This window comes from Ursus americanus, chromosome 17, assembly GCF_024610735.1.
Source record: "Ursus americanus isolate L20-20 chromosome 17, mUrsAme1.1.p, whole genome shotgun sequence".
Taxonomy (NCBI): Eukaryota; Metazoa; Chordata; class Mammalia; order Carnivora; family Ursidae; genus Ursus; species Ursus americanus.
In genome coordinates, this window is record NC_142143.1 from 54,110,611 (window position 1) to 54,124,579 (window position 13,969).

General features: G+C 40.6%; 1 protein-coding gene across 2 annotated transcripts in view; it reads left to right on the top strand.

Annotated features, from left to right (window-relative positions):
- The window catches only part of LRIG3 (leucine rich repeats and immunoglobulin like domains 3), a 47,509-nt gene extending 34,290 nt beyond the window's left edge, over window positions 1-13,219 (top strand). The window contains exons 11-19 of one of the 2 annotated variants that reach the window (XM_045789703.2): window positions 2,403-2,474; window positions 2,972-3,135; window positions 5,173-5,493; window positions 6,631-6,912; window positions 7,858-8,310; window positions 9,083-9,241; window positions 10,862-11,005; window positions 11,104-11,379; window positions 12,579-13,219. In XM_045789703.2, the coding sequence (XP_045645659.2) occupies window positions 2,403-2,474; window positions 2,972-3,135; window positions 5,173-5,493; window positions 6,631-6,912; window positions 7,858-8,310; window positions 9,083-9,241; window positions 10,862-11,005; window positions 11,104-11,379; window positions 12,579-12,823 (2,116 nt within the window). In that variant the 3' untranslated portion in view covers window positions 12,824-13,219. The remainder of the gene's footprint in view (window positions 1-2,402; window positions 2,475-2,971; window positions 3,136-5,172; window positions 5,494-6,630; window positions 6,913-7,857; window positions 8,311-9,082; window positions 9,242-10,861; window positions 11,006-11,103; window positions 11,380-12,578) is intronic. The other variant, XM_087869012.1, reaches the window with a different exon arrangement.
- Window positions 13,220-13,969: the final 750 nt, after the last annotated feature.

Genomic DNA, 13,969 nt, shown 5'->3' on the forward strand with positions numbered 1-13,969 from the left:
ACCCTAAAGGAGTCTAAGATGCTTGTCTATTTATGTGTCATGAAAGATAAACTAGAATGTAATTTTGTTGGCATTCTTTCTGTATCATAAAGTATATGTACATATTTACATATCTGCTTATCCTGTTTATCTACGTATCTATATATGGAAGTATATAGTTATACATTTTCCTTTGCATTTGAGGACATCACTATACATTATTGGGTTTTCTTTGAGTTATTTTTCTTAAGTAGTGATATATTTAATTTTCAAAAACCTACCATTTATTGTGCACTTACTATACATCAGGCATTATGCCAGGTATTTATATATAGTCTCATTTAATCCTCACAAGAAAATTATTCAGTAGCTCCTGTTACCTTTATTTTTAAGTAAAGAAGTAGAGGTTCTGAGTATCCATTGATTCCATTGAACAGTTAATGCAACAGTTATGGTGATTTGCATTTTAAAGATTAAAAAAGCAGTTCCCTGTGGTCCTTAGGAGTGACGTTAGGAGGGTAGTGACACTACTTTGAGACTTTTATTAGTTTGTCATTGCTGTTGTTTAATTATAAAACATACAACCTGTTTTTCCACCATTGTTCTTTCTCTTCTTCGGTTTTGCTACCAGTCCATCAGCTCACAGTTGCCCAAGGCAGGACTCACCCAGGGCTGCCTCTACTGTCCTCGTCCCTGTGTCTCACTAGCTCTTATCTTCACAGTCTCTGCGCCAACCCCTCTTAGTAACTGCTGGCACACATTTTTAAAATGACGTTTAGGGGTGCAGATATTTCCAGCCACTAGGAGGGCAAGCTAGCTAGTCTTGATAGCAGTCAAAACCTGCATGAGCACTGACTCAACTAGCTTCTTAGAACCATGGGAATATTTGCACTTGTACAGCAAAAGTACCAAGTGACCTAAAATATCTCTACTCTATTAGGGAATGTTTTTAGCCAAAAGTTTTAATATCTATCAACTTGGACAAAAGAAGTTCAGAACACATTTGGGCAAACCCCTGTTTGCACTGTGTGTTGAGAGAGACGATTTCGCCGTTATCTGTAGCCACCTTGTTGTCTTGTGACTCACTTATTAGTTTGAGGGAGGTTTGGATTGCTAGCCACACTGACAGAAGCAGTTCAGGCTGGAGCAGGATGATTCCGCAAAGCAGAATTTGGAAGGGCGGACCAGTGTTGCTGGACTTCTTGAAACAAATTATTTTCAAAGGGAAACTAGCCAAAGGGTTTGTCATCTGACCCATTCCATTTCTGGGAAAGTGGAATTAGTGGATCAGTGGAGTATTAACCTCTGCTTCAGTTTTCGAAAGCTTCTTGACTCTCCCAGCCTCTCTCTCTGCCCATGTTTGGTACCTTCACTCTGTCCTCTGTTGCCCCTCATCTCATTCAAAATCGTTTTTGTATACTCTGACCCCATAAAGAAAAACAGTAGTAGTCATTGTGGAGAGTGCTTTAATTCAAACTGCTTGTAAGCACTAGTTAAAAATAAAGCCAGCCTAGAATATTCTCTGGTTTTATAAATGTCCCATCCAAAGTGTGTTTTAGCAAGTACGTCTTGTCTGAACGCCTTATTGTCTCTACGAGTGAGTTGTGTGTGGCAGAATGGCTACTGACCAAGAGCATAGGTTCTGAAATGGAAAATAATTGAGTTCACATCTTATCTGCCCCCTCTCATGCTGAACAAGGTAGTAAAACCATCTTCTTTTGGGTTGCTGTGAGGAATAAATGTAATACTAAGTAAATGTAAATCATTTAACCCAGTGCATGTCATAGAAAGTATTTTATACATGACGGGTTTTTTAAAAAACATAACTATGAGAAATTTTCTTGTGTGTTTAAAAGTTACTATTGGTGGGGCACCTGGGTAGCACAGTCGTTAAGCGTCTGCCTTCGGCTCAGGGCGTGATCCCGGCGTTCCAGGATCGAGTCCCACATCGGGCTCCTCCGCTGGGAGCCTGCTTCTTCCTCTCCCGCTCCCCCTGCTTGTGTTCCCTCTCTCGCTGGCTGTCTCTCTGTTGAATAAATAAATAAAATCTTTAAAAAAAAAAAAAAGTTACTATTGGTTACGAATTTGAATATTGAGAAACACAATAAAATAATACAGCAGAATAAACCATAAGACTACAATAAAAAAAAAATACAGCAGAGCAGCTTAGGTCCTCATGAGCCAAATAACCTGGACATGATGATATGAAGCAATCTTTTCTACTATAACAGACTCTGCCTCTGATACAAATATTCATGTTCTTTGATCCAAGCTTCCTAATGGGTTTTCTGGAGTTGCCCGGTTGGTGCGTTTCAGCACATGGAGTAGTTTTGTGCATGGGGTAGGCAGTTTGGGCCCAGCTTTTGCCTGAGGCATGTAGTGACCATAATTCGCTCTAATGTATTTGATTTTGTTTTTTTCAGAGACCTGAGTGACAACGCAATCATGTCATTACAAGGCAATGCATTTTCACAAATGAAGAAACTTCAGCAATTGTAAGCTTTCTTTTTCTTTCCAAGAGTTTCAAATGAAACATGGTATCAGGGGAGCTGTCAGGGGCATGTCAGCCTAGATCACGTGTCTATAAAAAGTAGCTAGTGCGTTCTTAGCATTCCTTAATTTTTATACCAGAAAGCAAAGGGAGTTGGCAGTTTGTTCCCTTTGTTGAGAAGAGGAGTTTCTTTTGTTTCTGTTATGAATTTGCGATTTAAAATTGTGGGACCTAATGTAGTGCACGTCCTGATCGGTTCATGGTAGCAGGTCTTCAGGAGTGAGGTGTTTGCGATGTATCAGCACTTCTCCCTCAGGTCAATAAGAACAACATGGTGCTAATACATTTCATACATTTTAAGATGAACCAGAGAATATTTATTGCATGGGGGGTGTGTATTTGGTTTCCACATTCACTGCTTTGTTAATATTTACTTGAGTTACTTTACTTGTAGAATCTGCATTTCATATAAAACAAATTGAACGTAATTACTCTCCTCAGGCATTTAAATACATCAAGCCTTTTGTGCGATTGCCAACTAAAATGGCTCCCACAGTGGGTGGCGGAAAACAACTTTCAGAGCTTTGTAAATGCCAGTTGCGCCCATCCTCAGCTGCTAAAAGGACGAAGTATTTTTGCTGTTAGCCCAGATGGCTTTGTGTGTGGTGAGTGTGACTGTTGCCTCTGCCTTCATTCTTCTTTTTTTTCCTCCAACGAATGGTCTTAAATAAGCTTATGTTGTCTTAATGAAGCTTTTATTTCTGTTGAGGTAAAGGAAAATGGATCTATAGTGTGCTGATGATTTTAATGGTACAGATGAGAAAGAGTTTCCTTAAATGTCTTTGTTTGGACATCAGGGGGGTTTGGTGGAACGAAGATGTTGGATCTTGGGAGAACTGATGGGCAGTCACAGCGCTCCCTCTTCCCTCAATCTCAGTGTCTGCGTCTGCGAAGTGGGAAGTCTGCTGACTGCCCTTCCCAGTTCCGGGCTTGTGGAAAGGCAGAGCTAACCCCGCTATCAGTGCTGCGGTTTGGGGTACAAAGGGAAAATTATCAGCTCGTGATTTACAGGCTGCTAAAAATTTTGCTCCTGCTGGTTAAAGCATTACAAGTAATAGAAACTGAATTTATTATCAGTCAGCATAAGTTCCATTGTTTTAGTGTCTGAGAATCTCAGTGCTAGAAATCTCACACCTCACATAGCTAGTCAGCAGATGTGGATCAAAACCCCAGGTTCTCCTCTCCCTGGTGCAGGCTGCTGTCTACTACACTACAGTGCTGTTTACTATTCACTGCCGCGGAGACCTTTGTAAAAATAAATGCGCATATAGAACACAAAATCAAAGTTTGCTTAAATTTTAGCATGTGTGTTAAGATATTACAGAACCTAATTTTACATTGGCCTTTAAAAATTTATTTGAAACTGCTTTGCCTACGATTGTTTAGTCAAGTACAAGAAAAATATATTTTTTTAGGTTGCAGCATTAAACTGTGCCAATGGTTTCTGGAAATAAAACGTCTGATGTAGCTTTTGGGTCTAAATAAGCTTTTGGCATTCATCTGCAAGGGCCTGAGCCATGCCTTTCCCATGGTGCTTATTTCGCAGTTCTCTAGTCCCAAGATAAGAACTCTCTATTATTTGGAGAGGATACCATATATATATGGCATCCTTAAACTTTTCTTTCAGTCCCTCCATTGCAAATCTGAACATTGGTTTATCAGACGAGAATTTTAGAATAATCATACAGAAGAAGAAACCATTTTAATGACAACATGGTATTGGAAGTGAGAAGCATTGGAGTTCCCAGAGCATTCCCAAAGCCTATTGGTTCACGTGCATACACACACACACACACACACACACACACACACACACACGCATACGCTTGCAGACATGCAGGTGTCCTTTTTCCAGAGCACCCAGACAATACATTTTGGTAGATATAAGCTGTTTCCTTCTGGGTTTAGACCATTTCCAAGAAACTGCAGTTCGAAAAAGGTAACTTTTCCAAAAAGTAACAGAGAGCTAAAAATAACTGTTAGGAATGAAAGAGTTGCCCAGCTCCAGTTATCATGTAGCTCTGACGGTGGAGCACAGTGTCCTGACTGATTGTCCACCCTCAACCCCAGGCTGAAACCAGGGTCTCACAGGGAGTTGGAGAGATGGTTTTTCTTTTGCTACAGGATTATTTATTTCAACTCTGTTTAAAAATTACTGCTCTTTAATACGGGTTCTGTTTTTGGTAAATGGGGTGTTAATTGTTGTCTTTAGTGATATTGATTTCTTAATTTTGCTGCTGCTTGTTTGTGGATAACATGGGAAAAATTGCAGTTCCTACTAGTAGCATTTAAAGATGATCCATGAGCCTAGAAGTTTCTTACCTGATTTCTTCTTGTATTTATATTAAAAAAAAAAAAAGCATAAAGGGCCTAGGATAAACTATATTCCAAAATTATAGTCTCCCCTCAGTTAATGATTAATAAATAGGTGTCAGTCTCTATTTGAAGTGAACACATTAGTTTATAAACACTCTCCCAGGCCATCATTTCAACATGAGGACTGTTAGTTCATCTGTGAAACATACACAAAGGGTAAAACCCAAGCCCTCACTTGTTTTGAGTTTCTTGCTATTAAAAACTGAGTAGCGTTTGGACTCTCAAGCCTTAAAATTGTTCTGTTTCCTCCTCTCCATCTTGAACAGATGATTTTCCTAAACCCCAGATCACTGTTCAGCCAGAAACGCAGTCGGCAATAAAAGGTTCCAATTTGAGTTTTATCTGCTCGGCTGCCAGCAGCAGTGACTCCCCAATGACTTTTGCTTGGAAAAAAGACAATGAGCTACTGCACGATGCCGAAATGGAAAACTACGCGCACCTGCGGGCCCAAGGTGGCGAGGTGATGGAGTACACAACCATCCTCCGGCTCCGCAATGTGGAGTTCAGCAGCGAAGGGAAATACCAGTGTGTCATCTCCAATCACTTCGGCTCCTCCTACTCTGTCAAAGCCAAGCTTACAGTAAACAGTATGTGATCTAACTTTTCCATTTGCATTTAAAGACACCTTTTAGATTGGGTTTGCTCTCTTTCTCTTATTCCTAACCCTGTGTTCTGTTCATAGTCCCCACCTCACCCTTCCTTTCTCTACCTCTCATTCCACAAAACTAAGATTCATGGTATCTACGTGAGCAGTGAGCAATTATTGCATTGAGGACCCTATCATGGTGGGTAGCACAGAGAGGAACCATACAAGGGCTGTGCTCTTTGGGAGTTCACAATAAATTAGTCTGATGTGAGAGGCCATGAACTATAGCTTTACAGCACCCCACCTTTCATTCAGAGAGCTGGGTTTGAATCCTGCCTCCTGCTTACAGCTGTGTGACTCTTATTAAGTTACTTAACCTTCCTGTGCCTCCATTTCCACATCTTTCTATTAGGAACAATAGTACCTACCTTACAGAGATATGATAATTAGATAAAATAATTGGTGTAAAAGACTTAGTCTGGAATACAATGAATGCTCACCAAATGCAGTAAGTATTAGCTGCTTTTAATAAAAATATATAATTGTTTGTTTTGTGTGACCCGAATGTATTTTTTTACGACAGGAACCTTACCACTGTATTATTTAATCATTTGTACCTTCCATGGCAGAAGATTTTTGTACATGATTCATTAATGCATTCATTCTACAAAAGCTTGCTAAGGCCTGACGCATAGAACAATTTTGAGTTTAAAACTGTAGGACAAAACACATATCTAAAGTCATAGAATGTCAGAGCCAGGAGGGACTTAAAAAAAAAAAAAGATAATGATGAAGTGAGTGGTCAGGGTACAAAGAGATTAATTGATTTGCCCAAGATCTCACAGATAATTACTGAGGAAACTAAAAAGTAACTGGAAAATAGGAGAAAGACCTTCAGTCTGTGCAGGAGGTGACCTGTGTCTCGGCCTGACTTCATCATTTCTGTACCTGTGTGTAACCTTGAGGGGATCTCTTCGTCTCAACTTCAGATTCCTTGTCTTACAATCAGAAATAACCCCAGCCTGACTATGGCAGGGGCATTTGTAAGTATATATTTAAAAAAAAAAAAAAACTCAGAATGAAAACGAGCCTCTAAAACTCCATAGCGCTAAAGCCCGCATGCTTTATCTGATTTCAGTGCTTCCTTCCTTCACCAAGACCCCCATGGACCTTACCATCCGCGCCGGGGCCATGGCACGCTTGGAGTGCGCTGCCCTGGGACATCCAGCCCCGCAGATAGCCTGGCAGAAGGATGGGGGCACAGACTTCCCTGCCGCGAGGGAGAGACGCATGCATGTTATGCCTGAGGACGACGTGTTCTTTATCGTGGATGTGAAGATAGAGGACATCGGCGTTTACAGCTGCACGGCTCAGAACAGCGCAGGAAGCATTTCTGCAAATGCAACTCTGACTGTCCTAGGTAACTGGCTGTTGTCAGATTCTGTGATAGAAAGTAAAGGTACTAGCTCACCCAAAGGCCCTAAGTGTCAGAAGTTGTAGGGGTGACGCTGCCCTTCCCTGGAGAGAGAGAACGGATGGCTTCTCAGCAGCTTTGAAGCCGGGAGTGCATTACATCTTAAGGTCTGCGGCCAGTGAGATGAATCTGCTTCGTCTGTTCTGAGAGGCAGGGAAAAGTAAATGCTTTGTCACCTCCCTTTTTGCATAGGGATCACCTTCCTCTGCTCTGCTCTTCCCATCGCACAGGCTCTATCAGGAGTCTTCACACTATAAAGCACATACAAGAAAACAAAACATGTGAGCAGATTGGGAAAAATCTACTCTCTTTTCTCGGCCTACCCTACCATTCTGGAAATCAGAGTTTGTCTTTTATCTTTTGCCTGAATAGGACCTTTAAAAGAAAAAAATAGTGAACCTGTTAATCATACATGTATCTTTGAAAGAGTTGAGCAGAGTAACCTATGAACACCAAATAATAAAAGTACTTTCAGAATTTATGTACAGGTTTGGACATCTAGCACTAGAAAGTTTCCCTTTAAAAATTTAAACATTCTTTTTTCATCCATCAGCATACCCCCATGCTTGAAATTACTTTTATACATATTCAATTTCTAAAAAACGTCTGGAATGTTTTGCATTGCCCCTCTTCCACCACTCCCAATCTTGTCAAGAGTGAGAGAGATTGAGGTTTAAAAATTAGTAAACATAATCCTTAACAGGTGTTCTAATAAATGACAGGCAACTAATGAAATGAAATTCTGAATGTTGTATACGTGTTTAGGCTCTTAAAGAAGTTGTGGAAGAATATGATGGTAGGTTCCAATTTTAGTAGATTCAAGTGGTAGGTCTTACAGTATGCAAAACCTAATTTCATTTAGGAGATTCAAAACATAACTTGTCATTTCAGAAACACCATCATTTTTGCGGCCCCTGTTGGACCGAACCGTAACCAAGGGAGAAACCGCGGTCCTGCAGTGCATTGCTGGAGGCAGCCCTCCTCCCAGATTGAACTGGACCAAGGATGACAGCCCCTTGGTGGTCACCGAAAGGCACTTTTTTGCAGCAGGCAATCAGCTGCTGATCATTGTGGACTCTGATGTCAATGATGCCGGGAAATACACGTGTGAAATGTCCAACACCCTCGGCACTGAGAGAGGCAACGTGCGCCTCAGCGTGATCCCCACTCCCACCTGTGACTCCCCTCAGATGACCGCCTCGTCATTAGATGATGACGGATGGGCCACCGTGGGTGTCGTGATCATAGCAGTGGTTTGCTGTGTGGTGGGCACGTCGCTCGTGTGGGTGGTCATCATATACCACACAAGGCGGAGGAACGAAGATTGCAGCATTACCAACACAGGTGTGTAAACAGAAGCTTGGCACGGAGTGCCGTCGTCCTGTGTGTTTGTGGTCCTGTGGTGATTTTCCTCCAGAATACGTGTCTCATAGCCCGAGGCCAAGTCAGAAGGGTGACTCATTTGTTTCAAGCTGCAGGAATATATGGTTAGCTAGAAATAACACCCCAGCCCAAAATAAAGCTGATGGTTAAAGATTAACCCTTTTTGTTAAAACCTCATCAGAATATGCTGTTGGCTGTGAGATACAGTCTCGCTCCTTCACACAGAGGTGATGGAGAACAGGAGCAGTCCTTCACTTACGCGGTTTACGCTCTGACGTAGTTCTCTCTCTCGTCACGTGTGTGCCCGTGTGCATATGCGTGTGCAGGCGTCTGGGGGGATTCTGTTACTAGTGGGAGCAGGCTGTGACTTGCCTACTAGGTGCAAACTCCTATATTGATACATGTTAAGTGGGAAATATGGCAGAATTCAAGTTTAATTCAAAAGCTTAGATACTGCCCCACGAAAATTCCCAAGGCTTTATCTTTTGAAACATCTGTTTTTGAGATTGGGGAGGGGCATCCTATAGAAGATAAAATAGAGGATTGATTTGGGCTTCCCAGAGCGGCAGAGCCCTCATCTTCCTTACCTGAAGACGAGACAGTCAACGTGGGTTTTCAGGGGTAGATGTACTTGATTTGTACGGAAACCACACAGTATATACAGTTCATCGGGGAAGGCTGTGGGGTACGTATGGTCGTTCTTGGTTAACAGAATGCTGTTGTTGGATTATAGATGAGACCAACTTGCCGGCAGATATCCCTAGTTATCTGTCATCTCAGGGAACCTTAGCCGACAGACAGGATGGGTACATCTCCTCAGAAAGTGGAAGCCACCACCAGTTCGTCACGTCTTCAGGAGGCGGGTTTTTCTTACCCCAACATGACAGCAATGGTAAGTGTTTAAAATGAACACAGGCTGTCGTTGTTTTGAAATAATCTAGTGGAAGGCTCAAATACAGGATCAATTTTCACAAGCAATCGATACATTCATATATTGAGGAACTGGCCCAAGATCACTGGCAAAGCTGAAATTAAATACTATTATGCCTTTTTCTTACATACCAGAAAAATCTTTGTTTCTGATAATAAGAGAAGACAAGTAGGAGAATTAAAGTTTAATTTCTCCATGCAATGTGATACTTTCTTTACGTTACAAATGTTCTTTGGCCCTGAATGTTCTCCTTTCTTAAATGACATTAACTGGTTTCATATATGGTCTAAAAAGTCAAACGATTTAAAATTCTATTAGAGAAATCAAATTCGAACTCGTGCTTTAAGAACTGCATGGTTTTAAGAATAATCATGGAGGCACCATAATACACGCATACAGGCTTGGTTCAAGACCCACTTCTGACACTTACTCCCTGTGTATCCTTGGGCAGTTACATAGCACTTCCTTCTTAGGTTGTTGTGAAATTAAATACAATGATGTTGGAAAACTGCATGGTGCTTGGCACATAGTAAGGGCTCCAAAAGAAGAAACTATTGGCATTCTTTTCAAACATTTTACCATCTTTTCCCACAAACATTTACTGACTATCTGCTCTTGGTGGACCCCGTAGTTGAGAGAGAACAGTATTTGTTTTCAGTCTCTTAGTGTAGGCAGTGGTGAGATGAAAATTGCAACAAATAGTCACAAAGTGCTTGGCAAGGCAGTGACGGAGGGGATAGAGAGAGAAGATTTGCACGTACAGGTGGGTGTTCTGGTTAGACTCATTTGGGTGCAACCTTGTTCAAAGGTAGCAGGGTTTACTGAAAAGACATTTAGGCAAGTTTAAAACGACAGAACTGGAACATGATAATGTTGTGCGTCTTTTATGCTGGGGCTGGCAATCATGTGCTGTGAGCAGCTCTGGGGGCTACAGCCCTAGTGATCACGTGTTGCACAGTCTTTTCTGAGACTGACCAGTTCCTGCTTCCCAAGCACATGGCCCGTCACGGCATCTCTCCGCTGCAGTACGTCTCTTGTCCTTCAACTGCGGTGGCCACTCCTAACTGGCATGTCATTTCTGGGTTGTTTGGCTCAGATACTCACAATAGCGGTTTTTGTTTTTTGGTTTGGTTTGGTTTGGTTTGTCTGAGCTCATTTTTGAGCTGAGCGTTCAGAGCTGATGTGTTAAATACCACCTCTGGTCCTGCTCATCTGACTTTCTGGAGGAAGGGGCAGTGCTGATGGCATTGTGTGTTCCGGACCATGGCTGCTTTGGCTGCAGTGTGCATCTACAGATCAGTTTCTCTTGGAAGCCACTGGGGGCCGCGCCCAGGGGAACACATCCAGTACGATGGTTCATCAAGTCCTCTCTCTGTAAGATGGCACAGATTTAGTCAGTTACTGTTCCGTAGGCCTCGGTAAATGTTTTAAAACCCTACGATAAATTTCTCCAGTTTTTTCTTTTATATGCTTTTCTATCCAAAATTTTTATTTATATGTATAGAAAATCCCCAAAGTGGAGAGAATGTTGAAGGGTACTTAAATCAAATTCATTCAGTGACTGAGGTGTCTGTTTTAAAGGGACATGCCATATTGACAATAGTAGTGAAGCCGACGTGGAAGTTGCCACGGATCCATTCCTTTGTCCCTTTTTGGGGTCCTCAGGCCCTGTGTATTTGAAGGGGAATGTGTACGGCTCAGATCCATTTGAAGCCTATCATACAGGTATGTGGTTTTCTTACCTGAGTTCTGTTCTGTTCCTTGGAGAGACCTTCGGAAGCGCTAACTCTGTCTCTTTCTGATATTATCCCCAAATTTGAAAGGTTGTGGTCCTGACCTGAGAACAGCCTTAATGGACCACTGTGAGCCCAGTTACATAAAGAAGAAGGAGTGCTACCCATGCCCTTATCCTTCAGAAGAATCTTGTGAACAGAGTGTCAGTGACATAGGATGGCCTTCACATGTGAGGAAATTAATCAACTCTACTTACTCTCAAAATGAAGGACCTGGAATGAAAAGTTTGTGTCTAAACAAGTCCTCTTTAGATTTTAGCCCAAGTCCAGAGCCAGCACCAGTTACTTCAAGTAATTCTTACATGGGTAAGTTTATTAAATTATTAGACACTTTGACTCAGGACACCTATTCCAAGTTACATATGGGAAAGCAATGAGTCTCAAATGCCAAATTTGTGAAAAATGTTTTGTTTTTGTTTTTGTTTTTAATGTTGTCAGGACATGCTGTGAGTTAGTATGTGTGTTCCTAAAGGCAAAGTCAGACATGGGGGATTTTACTTGATTATGTGTTTAATCCGTAACTAAGCCTTAGGAGCTTTCTGGTTAACTCTGTGTGTGGCATCATCTAGGAGACAAGTTTGGGGAGTGACTTAGGAGCTCCATTTGTCAGCCATGTGGAAAAAGTGGTTTTGGGCCACAGCAGCTTTTGGGGTGGAGTTGTATGCGCTGAATGATTGTGGTTTGGGATGTCTGATGGGTCACCCTTTGACCACAGTCAAAGAAAGGGTGGACAGCGTCCCCCTGGCAACAACTGCTTGTCAGCCAAGCTGGACTGCTTGGTGGAGGAGACCGCCAGAGCCTTAAGGCATAAGTTGGTGGTGGTAGACACTGGCTAGCGCCAAGACTCATTTGTGAATTTTTTTGTCTAGTGCGTGGGGACAGTGGATGGAAGAACTGAGATCATCTTTTCACTGAATGGAGATATGGGAAAATGAACCACAAATTGTCTTGTTTTAAAAAAAAAAAAAAAAAGAATTTTAAAATATTTTACCCAGCTTTTAGGAAATTTTATGTTTTATGTTTATTCCTTTTTTAAAAAAATGAAAATATCTTTTGTATGACTGTGACAAGAATTTGACTCAGTTAAATATTATTTTGCCAGTAAAGAAGAAAAGGCAAGGCATAAGGATTATTTTGAAAGAAACTTTCCATATCCAGGCATAATTTACTTGTAACCAATAATCCAGATCTGCTTCATAGAGAATTGTGGACTGTCAAGAACTGAAGCCAGGATTTGGAAGAAATTATATTAGGGAACTTCATTGCCCAATGATTAATATTACTGTAGGTGAGGAAATGTGATCAAGAATGGACATACGTATTCATTCCCCAGCGCCATTCTGTAAGTTCTCTCTCCGTAACACAGATGCACATATATCTGATACCATAAACGACTTGTAGAAAACACTTGTGCTTACGGACTAAGATGCTCCTTCATTTGAAATGTGTTTTGATTTAAATGCGAGCCAAAGGACCCATATGCTCAAGGGGTTTCTTTCTTTCAGGAACATTTGGAAAGCCTCTGAAGAGAGCTCATCTGGATGCGTTTTCAAGCTTTGGACCGCCAGTAGATTGTCAGCCAAGAGCCTTTCACCTGAAAGCTCGTTCTTCCCCAGACTTGGACTCTGAGTCAGAGGAATATGGGAAAGAAAGGACAGATTTTCAGCAAGAAAATCACACGTGTACTTATAAACAGACCTTAGAAAACCACAGGACTCCACATTTTCAGTCTTATGACTTGGACACATAGACCGAATGGGAGCAAAGAAGAGCTCGAACATACTACCTCAAGTGGACTTTTATTTAAAAGAGAGAATCCTATGTTTTTAAGTGGAGTTATGAATTTTAAAAGGATAAAATGTCTTATTTATACAGATGGACCAAAATTACAAAACGTTATAAAAAATTTTATACTGGGAGTAACTTTCATATAAGAATACCTTTTTAAACTATTTTAACTTTGTTTTATGCAAAAAAAAAATCTTATGTAAATTAATGGTATGAATCCATGACTATTTTATGTATTTTTATAATGCCAGATTTCTTTTTATTGAAAATGAGTACTAAAGCATTTTAAATAATACCTGTCTTGTACCCTTTTTGAATAGAGTTCACTTAATTTTATTTTGCACATTGCATTTAATAAAATGTGTCATTTTGATCCCAAGCCCCATCTATATGATTACAGTTTTTATTGTTTTCAACATATTTTAGGCTTAATAATTTTACATTATCATGTCTCAAATGGATGGAAATTATACTCAGCACATTAAAATATGAGCGAAAAATGACCATTCTGCCTATCACACAGGGTTGAGGTAATACGGACTCAAATCAGATTAGTGTATGTGAAAGCACATTGTAAATGAAAAAGAGCGCCAAAGATTTGGGGTATATTAATTTATCCCTAACTTTACAAATGAAAAAGATTTGTCGGTATAGTCTGGTATAATGCAGTACAGCCACCATTGCTTAAGTCTCTGTACAAGCCATGTTTCTTTAATTATAATAATGCCTTATGTGGTCTAATGCCTTTTGCTTTTCCAAATAGTTTCACATTTACCATCCCTTTAATTACAACAAGAGCGTGGTTTGTTGCACATTTCTATAGTTAAAATGGCTATAATATAGGTGGATTTTCATCCACTGTTCCAGGTGATGATGGGATGTTGATGGAATTCTTGGATATTCTTACTGATTTCCTGCTGGATGAGCAGTTCTAATAGAAAAGGTACTTTTAAACTGTTCTGCAATATTCTTTAAGAATTAAAATATGTTTCTAATTTGGTCATCCTGTTCTACGAGTTAAAAACTAAGCATCAAATCTGTTATTTAAAGTATTTGTTTTAGACAGTATTTAGATGAAAATGGCATTACTTGACTGGCAAATATACAG